Here is a 13,321-nt window from a genome sequence, read left to right as displayed (position 1 = left end):
TTAACAACAATCCAACACCATAATATATAAACTGTACCTAGTTTTAGTTTAAGAAAAACAAATACGTATAACTAACAAAGTTTAATGTTTACTATTTATGGCGGATCTTAACAGCCTACCTCTACCCTTCGCTACTGCTACTTACCGATCTCATTAGTATCTAAAATATATTTAAAATCAAATTGACTGTTTGAAGTGAATCATTAATATTAGAGTAGGTACCTACTGGGATTAAAGAAAACTTATGAATATATAAGTTAAACAACTATTAAATTTAGTGCATCCATAATAATTCTGTAGCATTGTAGAGGCGTTGACAGATTTCAATTCTCTTTGATTTATGATAGATTTTTTCAACTTGGGGTGACGGGGGCTAAGATGGAAAAGGGGATGTTTGTATATAATAATAATATGATGTGGCTAATAGTGGAAATGTGCCGTGGCACGATAAACACAATTTATTACTATTATATTTATACAACTTACATCGATGCTGGGGTTGAAAATATACTTATATATTTTTTTAAATTATAAAAGTACACTAATAGAAACAGTCGCAAAAACGTTTTTTTTTTGTAAATAAATGTTGTCAGTTTTTAATTTCATATTTAATTAAACACATTTTCAAAACCAAGGAAACTGAATCGAAAACTCTTTCCACCATACGAGCAGCATTCATTAAACTACTTCAGCGGGAAAATGATGATAGATCATAACAAATTGACTTTTATTTTTCAATATACTTGTCTACGGACAGTTCAATACACTTCATCTGCAAAGACGATACTCTTTAGACCATGTCCAGATGGCGCTATTTGACTCGCGCGCATTCCAGGTAGGTACATGTGACCTCATTGAGTCGTCCAGATGTAATCGCCGCGTGTCACTTCTCGCGCGCGGTCGAGGTACAGGTGACCGCGACGCGAGAGACGCGTCATCTGGATAATCTCTTAAAGGCCGTCACCGCGTTATTGAAAAGCGATGTTACCACAGATTGTTTTCAAAGCTACATGGCCTAAGGCGGGTTGTTTAGCTGAGGCAGCCAATATTCTTGAACGGCAGCTTTCGCTTTTGTCGACATGTGTAACTGAATTTTGACTCAGGTCCTACCATGTCTCGTCTCCAGTCGCCAAAAACTGGTCCTCATACAGCAGCTCCAAGTTCTCTTGGCAGTTTTTGATGCCTGGTATGCTTCTGAAGTGGTGTCGATTTTGAACTTTACATGGGTAGGTACCTATATTATGTAGATTTGAATTTTCCATTGAACCGATAACATATTTAGTGAGGTAGATAAGTCTATGAATCGTAAGTAGGCACTGCTTTAAAATAAAACGCACAAAAATGTTATAGCGCCTGTACACGTGCATGGATTTACCGGCAGCAATAGTGCATATTTTAAACTATCGTGACAATAACTGTTTAAATACGTAAAAGTACTGACTGTCTCTCCAATCTTATTTTTCAAGAGTAAGCGAGACGCGATGTTGTCATTTTATGGCACTATTCGACAGGTAGTGAAAACCTTAAAATTAGTATAGCTTGTTTCTTTGCCGGAAGGTTCGCCACTATCGTTATACTGCGCAGGCGCAGATCGAAAAAATCTCTACTGTCGCATAAAAATTCAGAAGCTTCTAAATTTTTTTGATTCATGCATGCATGCTTGCAACTGCAGGATAATACTTACACTTACTGTCAACAGTAAATCCATGCACGTGTAAACGGGGTATTATTCAAAAATGCATGTAGGTATACAGTGTTAGCTCTATAACATCACAAAACAGTTCGAGGCCGGTGAATAAAATACGTATCTATCGAGGTAATAACGTTTCACGGTCCATCAGTTTAAGATACCTGCGCGGCGTCAAACCGGCCTCGTCTGCCCGCGTGTGTCTAATAATGGCCTGCGCAGATTAGCGAATACTTTTCGTTTGATTATTATTTTTATTATTAGCCGTTTTATTTTTGCTCCGCGGGGTGATCCGAATTGCGCACCCCTCCCCTTGCCATTCATTCGCGCCGCATTCAGAAGTATTATTATAATGACTGGGCGTGATATTACCATTTTATAAATGAACAGCACGAACGGTTATAAATTATAATATAAGTATAAAATTTAGATACCTACCTTCTTCTTCCTGCCCCTTCAATCCTATGAGGGTCCAGGCCTCATCCAGCATCCGCCTCCATTCAGAGCTTTCAAAAGCCGTTTTCTTCCTGATTTTCACGACCGAGATATTTAAAACTACCCCTTCATTTTATACTGCGGTTCTTTCGGTCTGCTTTTTGTTTGCCTTCCTGCTTCCCGATTGTTTTTTTTTCCATGCATGACTCCTTCATCTGATCAAACAATCTAAGACGATCTGATTTGTTTGATTATAATGATTATATTATACAGTGACGTCCCGTGGGGGTAGGGAGATTGAGCGTCGCTTGGGGGCGGCAGTTATTCGAAGGGCGGCAAATCGAGGAGAATCGTTAGGTATATGTAGAAATAGCTACCTAAATTTAGTAATAACGGAAGTATCGTCCCATTAAAAAAATTAGCTCACTGGTTGGAAACAAAATGTATTAATTAACATAAAAGGTTTAACAGGACTGTCGGGCTCGCGATGTCTAGTTTATTTCCGTTGCACTTGGACGTCGTGTCCTTGATGACTAGCAATGACACGTGCAGATTTGCGAATTACATTTGAATTATAGTTAGGTATTATACATACGTACTTAATTTAAAATGTTTCCAAAGATATTTTTGCCAGTCACTCGCGAGTTTTGGAAGTTATCAAGTGTATTTTTAAATGCACCTGAAAACGTGGACTCGCAATATTGTCTATTGAAGCAGAGATGGCATTTAAATACAATTACATTTAGTGGTAATTAAATTTTGTTAGTAATCACATTTCTTAGATATTGGAGTCATGAAAGGATGATAAAAGATACTGTAAAAAATCGATCGGCATTTTGGCTCTGCTTAGGGGCGGCATTTTGTCTAGGAACGTCACTGATATTATAGTGTTATACTGTATGGGTTCTCGTAAAATATCATAAAGTTCATTTGTAATAATTAGTCTACTCACATATTGCCATTAGTAACGGTAAAAAAATAGATTACTCGCTGGAAATAAAATAGAATTCAATTTAAAAAAAAACCGACTAATACCGAGTTCTTTTAATTTAACAATAAAACAAAATTTGGACAAATAATATTTAAAAAAACTTGGTACTTAGGTTTTTATTAATTCGATAATATTTATGTTGACAGCAGTCTATAAACTTATTTTCAGATCGATCTTAATTATAATTACAATATTATTGAGTTTCATTTATAACCCGAAGCAGACCTGTCAACATACTTTACTCAAATATACGATTAGTAGAATTAATGAAAAAATAATTTAAAAAAAAAACTACGTGAAGTGCTAGTTCAATTAGCTCATACTACACCTACATAATAATATGATAGTATCAAAGCACTATGATCTGTAACGTAAAATCGGCATACTTAATAACCAAGGTAATTCTTCTATTTGTTAGAAGATATACAATATTATGTAGGTATGTAATGCAATTGTGAATTTTCCTGATGGAATAATAATTTCCCGACTAAACAGGCAGTCGCAAAATCGTGTCACTCGCATGACCGGCGGCGGCGCTTGCGGAGGGCGCCAAACGGAAACTCGTGTCGGAAAGAAGCGGCGCGGGAAAATCGCCAACCGGATGTAGCGAATTTGCCAACTTTTTGCGTTTTAAAATTGGGATTTTTTAATCTGACGGGCTTAGGGCAGACGGGTGAATGACTAATCAAATTGATACTTGTTTTATTTTATTTTATTTCAAATATTATTAAACCTATCTTTATTGTTATTATCCTTAATTGTCGTAGTAAATACTTCTTAGTGTGTTATGTGGTTAATAACATGAAAAAAAATTCATAATAAAACTAAAATTGATAATAATATGTAGGTAGGTACGTAAAATATTATATTTACACTATATGGATGAATTTTCGTTGACGCTTCATGTCGTTTGTATACGGAACTGTGGGTAACCCTATTGTGACCTAAACATTTTTGTTATATTGGTGAATGAGACTTATTCGGTAAGTATATACATGTCGATATAATATACAAAAAGTAAGAGACTTTGATTGTAGTTTTTTTGTATTTTTTTTACAAACAACAAAATTAGTATTAGTATTAGTGAACTATATTATCGCTATGAGGTGCCATATTTCAAGAGACGGAAAAATATCATTTGGCGTTTTGGGTGTGTGTATGTGTGTGGATACATTTGTGAACAGGTCTTGACAAAATATGAAGGTACAAAAACTATTTGATGTCGTTACAGGTAGATACATAGGTCCTACATGACGTGTGGTGTCTACTATTCATTAATAATTATGAATGAAATTAAGTGCTGTAATTTTCATTTGTCCTTAATGCTTTAATTTTGCCCCTTGATCAAAGCCATTTTGATTTAGTCATTTAAAGAGAAGCCAATGTGTTGTATCTCTGCCATTATTGGTGGTGTTGGCTTGTGTGTCTCTGATAATTATCTTAAGAATCGAGGGCATCCGTTGTTTGTTCTCCCAAGGTGCAGAACTAACCTGCCATTAGTAATGGCAATTGGGAGGGCAATAACCATGTTTAATGAAATCACTTCGGATATTGATACATTCAACTTACGTGAGGTGAATTTAGGTGGACGTTGTTTTATAAGTTTTTAAGATAGGGTCTATCAGTAGTTCACTTTGTGTGGTTCCATCTAGTTTTATTTTTGTTATTTAATTTAATGTATTTTTGTATGTACTGTATTTTTATTTGAAAAATTGTTAACACCTATTTTATGTCATGTCACGAACGCTTTAAATTTATAATTTGTTATGTTCATTATATGTAAAATAAATAAATTTGAAAATTTGAATAATTAAATATTCTTTCAAAATAATTCTTTCAAAAGAATTTGTATAGTACCATCTTAGTTGTAGCGTTGACGGTTACACTGTGTTAATTTAATTCAAAAAACACAAAAAACAATAAATAGTGTCAGGCATCATATTTAACCTTTTTTGATAATAAGTTCTTATTTGTTTTTTGACAGGTTTGGTTCAAAAACCGGCGCGCGAAATGCCGACAGCAACTTCAGCAGCAGACGGCGAGTTCAGGCAACCAGTCCTCATCGAAAGGCTCATCCAACACGACCTCATCATCATCGTCGCGACACCACTCATCTTCGAAAACGTCATCGATATCAACCGCGAATCAATCATCCACATCGTCGACGACCCACAACAATAACAATAATATCACTAGCAGCAACAACAACAACAACAGTTCGACAACTTTATTAACCGGATCCAGTAACACTACCACGACTAAGTCTTCCGCGAAGACCACAAACCACCACGCGAATAATTCCCCCAATTTACCAATCACTCCCTCAACGTCCGTCAGCCCTCCGATCAATGTGATATGCAAAAAAGAATCGTCGCTTTCGTACGACACCCCCAAGATACCGCTGCTGCCTCACAACCACCATCACCACTTTGGCAACAGCATGGTGGGCGGAATCGGGACGAACGTCTCCGGAAAGGATTCCTCGTCGTCAAGCGGCGACGGAGCCAATCTGACGAGCGGGATTGTTTACTCTCCGTATTCAAGCTTAGGCGGGAAGTCAGTCCAGGATCTGTACTCCAAGGCTGACGCTTACGCAGTCACTGGGAGGGCTACTTTAGTTGGTGAGCTATAATTTTGTTAATATCTTAAAACTATCTACTGAATTTGAATTTTAAAATTTAAGTTTATAACTATCTAATATTAAATTTTTACCAACGGTGGCCTTGTTGGTACAACGGTTGTCTCTGGCGAACTGTTGCAGAATCAATACAGCGACTTGAAAAAGCGTAGGTATAGGTACATTATTGTTTTTTCAACGTTTGTTTTTATCCAGACTCTATTTGTTGGGTGAATGACCGACAACAGTTTCATTTAAAAAATCGGTTAATACAATATTCGTTCTGTGGAGACCTATATACTTCGTTTTGAAGCGTTCCTTCAGTGAAACGGCAAATAATTTTCAACAGTAGGTGCGACAAAATTTCTCACTCGTCGCCTGGATTGGCGCACGTCGATTTGTTTTGTCATGGAGTTGGCTGAAAATATTCTTAAATCGTGTAAAGATGACTAAAAAACTTTAAGTAGGTATGTACTTAAAAAAGAAAACATGTCAATGAAATATACTTTTATTATTAGTAATATAACAATAAATATAACATTAAATGGACGCATGTTGGAGTTTTATGACAAATTATATTTCGTTCGGCACGCGTCATTTGCACAATCCATGCATCGCCTAGCCACGATCTTTTTAGCCCATGCCTCAGCTGAAGTATAGCCTTAACTAATTAGGTCGAGAAACTGTCAAACGATGTTTACTATACCTCATTTGTATCAAAATGTGTGTATTTGGAAATTACATACATTGGTGTCTAATTCCATAGACGTAATAATGGTATCCTTTAAAATATGAAAGTCCCTAAAAGCTAACGAGAATTTACGTGCTTGTAAAAAATCTGAAGTTGACATGAAACTGAAAGTACATACTCGTAAGTTAATTTTAATCAGTGTTAATGATACTATGTAGGTTATCTTTTTTTTCAGGCTACCCCTATTGGCCAGGCTACCCCGATTGGTCTCAGTAGTCAGTATATTATATAAGTGAAATTTCTTCCGTTATTCAATACATTTTCCGAATTGCCCGCCGACATTGCGATTAACCATCAATTCAACAAAAAGAGAGCGTATCTGTGCTAGTCAGAAGTCGCAACTGTGCATTTATAAACAATTTAAATACGACAATAAACTTTCACTTTAGACTGCTTGTACCTACGCATAATAAATGCAAAATCAAATAATCGATGAAAGTACTTTGTAATGAACGGTTTAAATTGTCCACAGGTAACGGCGGAGGGGGCAGCCTCACTCCTTTAGGATCCAGTTCGAGTGTGATGACGACGCCGTCTCCCCCGGCGACTCCTCTCCTCCAGCAAGCAGCCGGTTATCACGCGCATCATCCGCCGCACCACGACGCTTACGGAGGGTTCCACTGGGCCAGTGGCAGCGTTGCTGGCGGAGGCGACTACGCCAAGTACGGAGCCGGTGCTGGTCATCATCATCACCATGCGCCCTACGCGGCACAGGCGGCGGCTGCGGCAGCGTACAATTCGCCGTATTATCATTCGCAGGTATGGATAGTTATTGATTGATTTCAAAATTTCACAGCAAATGAAGATTTTCGATTGTACCTATATTTCGTTCAACTCAATTAACGTGTTATCATGTAAATATTTCAATATCAAGCAATCATCATTTTCTACAAACAGTTTACCGTATTACACTGCGAGCACTTATGAGAAATAACTAGCACTACGATCGTAAATCTACAGTTTGGTGTCCGACTTTCCGACTATAGTGGACCTTGTGATAGTACATACCTACAAAAACATGTGTTGATAAAAAATACTTATTATTAAACATACATAATATTTGAAAACACTTCTGAGAAAATATATTAAAACCAGGGAACTCAGAAATAATGGGAACTGAAATACCTAACGGGTAAGGCGATAGCAGGTAACCGACTCGAGCAAGGAAGAATCCGGGATAAACTTACACACGTGTCAAGAATACGTTGTACGTCGAATACTGAAAACTGCTCTCAGTTTATGCATTTACGCTCATTTAATGTTGGTATATTACACACACTATTGCACGTGCATGATGCGTGCTTCATTTTCGTAGGACACTCACACATTCAAAAACCCTACATCAACATGCGGCGTATTGAATATAGCCTATCGGTATTCTATTTATTATCAGTTCTGTGATTTAAACCCATAGAAAAATCTTTTTGAAAAAAGTAAGACACCTCGCTGGAATCGAACCTGCATCTCTCGGGTTTCGCGCCCATGCATATAGACCACTATTCTAAAGGTACCATACTTAATTACGACAAATTTTAACTAAAATGGCTCTTATAGTAACTCTCTGAAGCGTCTTCTAAATTGAGCTTTATATTTTCTCAGAAGTGTTTTAAAAAATTACGTGTTTTCAATAATTAGAATGTTACATTCTTAAATCTAGTGAATTTTTCGTTGAAAAAATAGTAATTAAGCAATTTAAAAAAAAGCGTTTGAAAACGAAAATATTACCTATCACTTGGTGAAAAATGAATGGTACTACCTATAGGTGTACCTATTATGGAAAAAAGGTGAAGAAATATAAATAATACCTACTTAAACAGTACGCTGATTACATTTCAAAACTTTCGTGTTTTATCATGTTCTGTTATTTTATTACGAGGGTGGGTCAATAAGTCCTTAGAAAAGCCGACAAGTGGCGCGACTAGTACTGTAAGCGGTTTGTTTTCATGCAGCGGCACTACCGATTCAGTATGCTGCGAAGTTTCAATCAGATTGGTCGGGTTGTTGTGTGTTTTTCGTACATTTAAAAAAAAAATTTGCTTGTGGAAAATGGAAAAATGGAAAATGGAGAAAATTGAGTTTAGAGCTGTTATTAAACATTTTAATATAAAAGGGTTAACAGCAAAGGAAATAAAAAATGAGTTGGATTTAGTTCACGGCATATCTGCTCCTTCACTCGCAACTATTTATAACTGGTTAAATGAATTTAAACGTGGTCGTACATCAACAAAGGATGAACCACGCTCAGGACGTCCTGTAGAGGTGACTACACCAGAAATGATCAATAAAATCCACGATATGGTGTTAAGTGACCGAAGATTAAAGTTGAGTGAGATAATTGAGGTTACAGGGATCTCAAAAGGTAGCGTCATTTCTATTTTACATGACAAATTGGGCATGAAAAATATTTCTGCAAGATGGGTGCCGCGTTTGCTCACAGTCGACAATAAACGCAATAGGGTGGTGGCCTCTAAAGCCCTGTTGTCGCTCATGCAACGCAATCCGGATGAATTTTTTCGTCGCTTTGTGACTGTAGATGAAAAATGGATACACCACTATACTCCCGAGACGAAATAACAGTCAAAGCAGTGGATTGCGAAGACAAACCATGTCCAAAGAAGGCGAAAACCGTAAAATCAGCTGGTAAGGTTATGGCTACTGTATTTTGGGATGCACGTGAAATTATTTTCGTTGACTATTTGGAAAAAGGAAAAACAATAACAGGGGATTATTATGCATCTTTATTGGACCAGCTAAAAAACGAAATTGAAGAAAAATGGCCTCATTTAAACAGGAAAAAAATCCTCTTTCATCAGGACAATGCCCGTGTTCACACATGTTTACGATCAATGGCTAAAATTGAAGAATTGAAGTTCGAATTGGTCGACCACCCACCGTATTCGCCAGATTTAGCCCCCAGTGACTTTTTCCTTTTCCCAAACTTAAAAAAATGGCTAAGTGGACAAGGTTTTTTTGCAAATGAAGAAGTCATCGATCGGACAAATGCTTATTTTGAGGACCTTCCGAAAACTTATTTTTCTGACGGTTTAAAAAAAATTGAGAAACGTCTAACCAAGTGTATTGAGCTCCAAGGAGATTATGTTGAGAAATAAAAAAAAATACAAAAATAAAAACTGTTTTAATGCTTTTTTCTAAGGAATTATTGACCCACCCTCGTATATTATACTTTGTTGTCTCTGGTTAAAAGCATAATTTTGACTTTTCAAATTAAAACTTTTAATAACTATACACTGCATAGGCTACTGCTACCTACAATTTAATTTGAGTCGAAACTTCATTTTCAATTTTGTTTTTTGTAGGAAATATGAAAAATAATTAATGTTAAACATGTTTTTAATTATTTCGTAGGTACCTACTACTTATATCCATTATTAGGGATTGATCCATTATATGGAACTAGTTATATATGAGTCTGACGATTTTCTTTATCCGTGCAGATGGACTACTTTAACGGCGCAATGTCGGCGCAGCCCTACTCGTCGCAGCAGCATCAGCAGAACTCGTCATCGCTGACGCCGTCCAACCCCGGAGGCTTCTCGTCGAGTCCTCCCCCGCCGTCGTCGGCGTCGGCCCACTTCTACGGCCACGGGCAGCCGCCGCCGGCCGACAACCACTCGCACCACGCGCACCACCAGCAGCACGCGCAGGCCTTTCCGCCCCCTCACCAGGACTACTTCTCCGCGGGACTTTCCGCGGCGCCGGATAAATATGGAATCAACATGGTGTAGTTGAAGTTTTCACTGCGTGATTTATGGAACGTTCTTGAACGACTCACTCGTTAATTTTGAGTGATTTTTTTTTAATCAGAAATGATTTTCGATAATTTTTAGATACATTTTGCCTTTATGAGTTCTGACGTGCTACATTATTTTTTACTTAAGTGCGTATTACAAAACCAGTGGAGGTTTTAGATACGCCATGGGCCGAGGCCAGTTGAAACTTTTGACTATGCGATAAACCCAAGAATATAGCGAAAATTATGTTTCTAAGTTTAATAAAAAAAATATGATTTTTACTCTCAATTTGTAAAATACTACGCATATTTAAAAAAAAATTGATTCTTTCGAATGAATCAACTATATCACCGGCTTCAACGGCATCATAATTATGAAAACACCAGCATATAATTATGTAAGTTCGGCATAACAATAACATTTCAGTTCCTATCAAAAAAATATCATCAATATTGGTTGATTATATATTTGTAATACATATAGATATCTACTGCTTTAGGTAGGTACTTAATTTTGAAGTCTGGTTACAAATATTATTACCTAAAAATCCGCACATCATTATTCCATTTAATATGTCTAGTAGGTACCTATGTTTTTAAATGCGACACAAATAGTATTTATGTGGATTAATAATGATTTATCCGGAATAATGATAAATTACATTATTCAGTATCCATTGATAATATAGATATATTCTAGTTAGCTACTTACTGCCTGTATGTATATGTCTGTCGCCACTGAGCTATTTGGTGATATACCTATACATAATAGGTTTCATATCGTTTTTCTGGAAACTGACAAGCAGGAATTTCTTATTAAAATTCCAGAAGACAAATAATAATTAATATATATATGTACGTCGCAATTTGGTTTAGAAAAGTGCATTTTTTACAATGAATTTCTTTTATAATATAAAAAAAGTATTATTTCAATTGTTTTAAGTAACGTTTAAAATATTTCATAAAAATATACGATGCTAAATATCTCTAGAAAGTTTTAAAAAAAGTCCAATAATTCAACTGAAGCAGTACTTTATTTCTGATCTACTTTTAAACTCATTCTTTCATCAGTGATATTTTATTTTCCATACTAGAATGTTAATATAAATTAAACATGACTTTCAAACGCTATTAAGGTACTGAGGTATCTGCCTACTACCTGCACAACGAAATTGTTCAACAACGTAAATTAATTATGATTTTTCATTACTACTTAACTATCTATATTATATTTTATATAATAATTTTTAAAAAAATTGCTTTGAAGCCCCATTAGATTTAAGTACCACCAAGATATAGTGTAACATCAAAACATGGTAGTATTTTCTTCTGCATTATCACAATGTTATGTATGTAAAATGTATAATATTAACATTATTTATGTACCAATCTAATGCCAACAAAATTTTCAAAATTAGAATAATCACTAATGTACTTTTTTTAGAATTTTATATTTTTTACAATTTTTTGTCGTGTATAAAATAATGCAACGGACAATTTTTTCAACAAATTATAATATTAAATAGTTACAGAAATTATTAACTTTTTTGTAGGTTATAAATGCAATCCCGAACAGAATTTTATATTCCCGGATCCCAAGAAGTGTGCCCATTTTTTTTAACCACGTTTTTATTAGCTCGTATTCTTTTTTGTCCGGTACAGATTTTTTCTTGTTTGTCCAGTACAAATTTTTTCTTGTTTGTCCAAGATTTGTATTGGACGAATGAAGATTTTTAACTAACTTCCCGACTAGCTAGACATTTGGAACTTTTAGAATAATGTATCAGAACACGACGATAATGCATTCTTTTAATACTTTTGGCCATCTTTAAGCAGAATTGAATTCATTTTCACTTAATTCTGTTTTGTATGTATCGGAAAAAAAACGTAAAAAGTAAAACACTATTATTGATTGCTAAGGGGGTCATAGCAACTAAATTATTAATATATACGTGCGTTACTATGGAAATCAATATGAAATGTCAAAATGACATTTCAGTATTCTATATTTATTAACTATTTCTATCAAGTACAAAAAAGTATTTATTAATACATAGAATTGTCAAGTTTATATGATTCAACAGAAAATTTAAAAACGTGGTATATAAAAAGTTCTTTTTATCTTGTAATTTTTCTTTCAATTTTTGTACTAATTTTATATGAGTGCATACTATATTAACGAAATAAAGTGTTTACAGAAATATAAAATAACTATTTTTGTTCTGAAAAGTAGCTATTTATGTTTCTAGAGCGCCGGCTAGACCGTCATGCTTTATCACAAGCTTACCTGCGCAACCCGTTTGTATCGGGAAGCCCGTGTGTATGCACGGCAAAACTGTAGCTCGCGCAAACCGAAAATCCCTGTAAAAGTATTTTGCACAAACTATACTGGGCAGGCAAGTCGCTGTCGTCTACCCGGCGCTTTACTGAATAATCTTAACATTTTATAAAATGGTTGTTCTTGTCACATGACGAAAATATATTATTTTTGAAAAAAAAAATCATTTAATTCAGGAATTTTAGAATCAAAAATGAAGAGGGATGCTGGGATTGAAAACCCTAGTTGCAGGTGTATACAATCGACTGTAAGTACAATGGCATTTTGATTTAACATCATTTTTTTCCATGTCATTCTTATAATTATATTATGTATCTGTAAAATAATAAATAAATCCTTTTATATTATAAATATTACTAGAATACTATGTGAATATTGTAAAATTATTAATAAGTATTTTTTTAAATGTGAATTTTCTTATTGTATTTAGTAGGTAAAAGAAAGTTGCGTCTCGAGCATATCATGGTCTAATCATCAATCGAATGGATTTTAATGAAATAAATAAATTTATAGAAATTAAATATTTAATTTTATTCAAATAGGTATTATAAATAGATAGTATAAAATTAACGGTGTATCTATTGTAGGTATGTGCAAAAGGATTTTTCAAAGAATTTGTGATTCGTGTAGACTTCATAATATTATATTTGCATTTATATATTGATCATTATTATGTATAAAAAAGAGATTTTATACCTATTGTCCTTTGCGTGGTTGAATATTATAACCATACCAGAGTCAAATAATGTTG

The 13,321-nt window shown here is 34.9% G+C and overlaps 1 protein-coding gene across 1 annotated transcript in view; it reads left to right on the top strand.

Annotated features, from left to right (window-relative positions):
* The window catches only part of LOC147066960 (uncharacterized), a 73,762-nt gene extending 63,535 nt beyond the window's left edge, over window positions 1-10,227 (top strand). Inside the window, exons 3-5 of the mRNA XM_085954766.1 lie at window positions 5,098-5,734; window positions 6,954-7,240; window positions 9,937-10,227. Coding sequence (XP_085810892.1) covers window positions 5,098-5,734; window positions 6,954-7,240; window positions 9,937-10,227 — 1,215 coding nt within the window. The remainder of the gene's footprint in view (window positions 1-5,097; window positions 5,735-6,953; window positions 7,241-9,936) is intronic.
* Window positions 10,228-13,321: the final 3,094 nt, after the last annotated feature.

This window comes from Rhyacophila brunnea, unplaced genomic scaffold, assembly GCF_057557595.1.
Source record: "Rhyacophila brunnea isolate RB1 unplaced genomic scaffold, BYU_Rbru_1.0 scaffold_4, whole genome shotgun sequence".
Classification (NCBI taxonomy): Eukaryota; Metazoa; Arthropoda; class Insecta; order Trichoptera; family Rhyacophilidae; genus Rhyacophila; species Rhyacophila brunnea.
The sequence above is the reverse complement of the archived record's forward strand: the minus strand, read 5'-3'. Positions and strand labels throughout refer to the sequence as shown.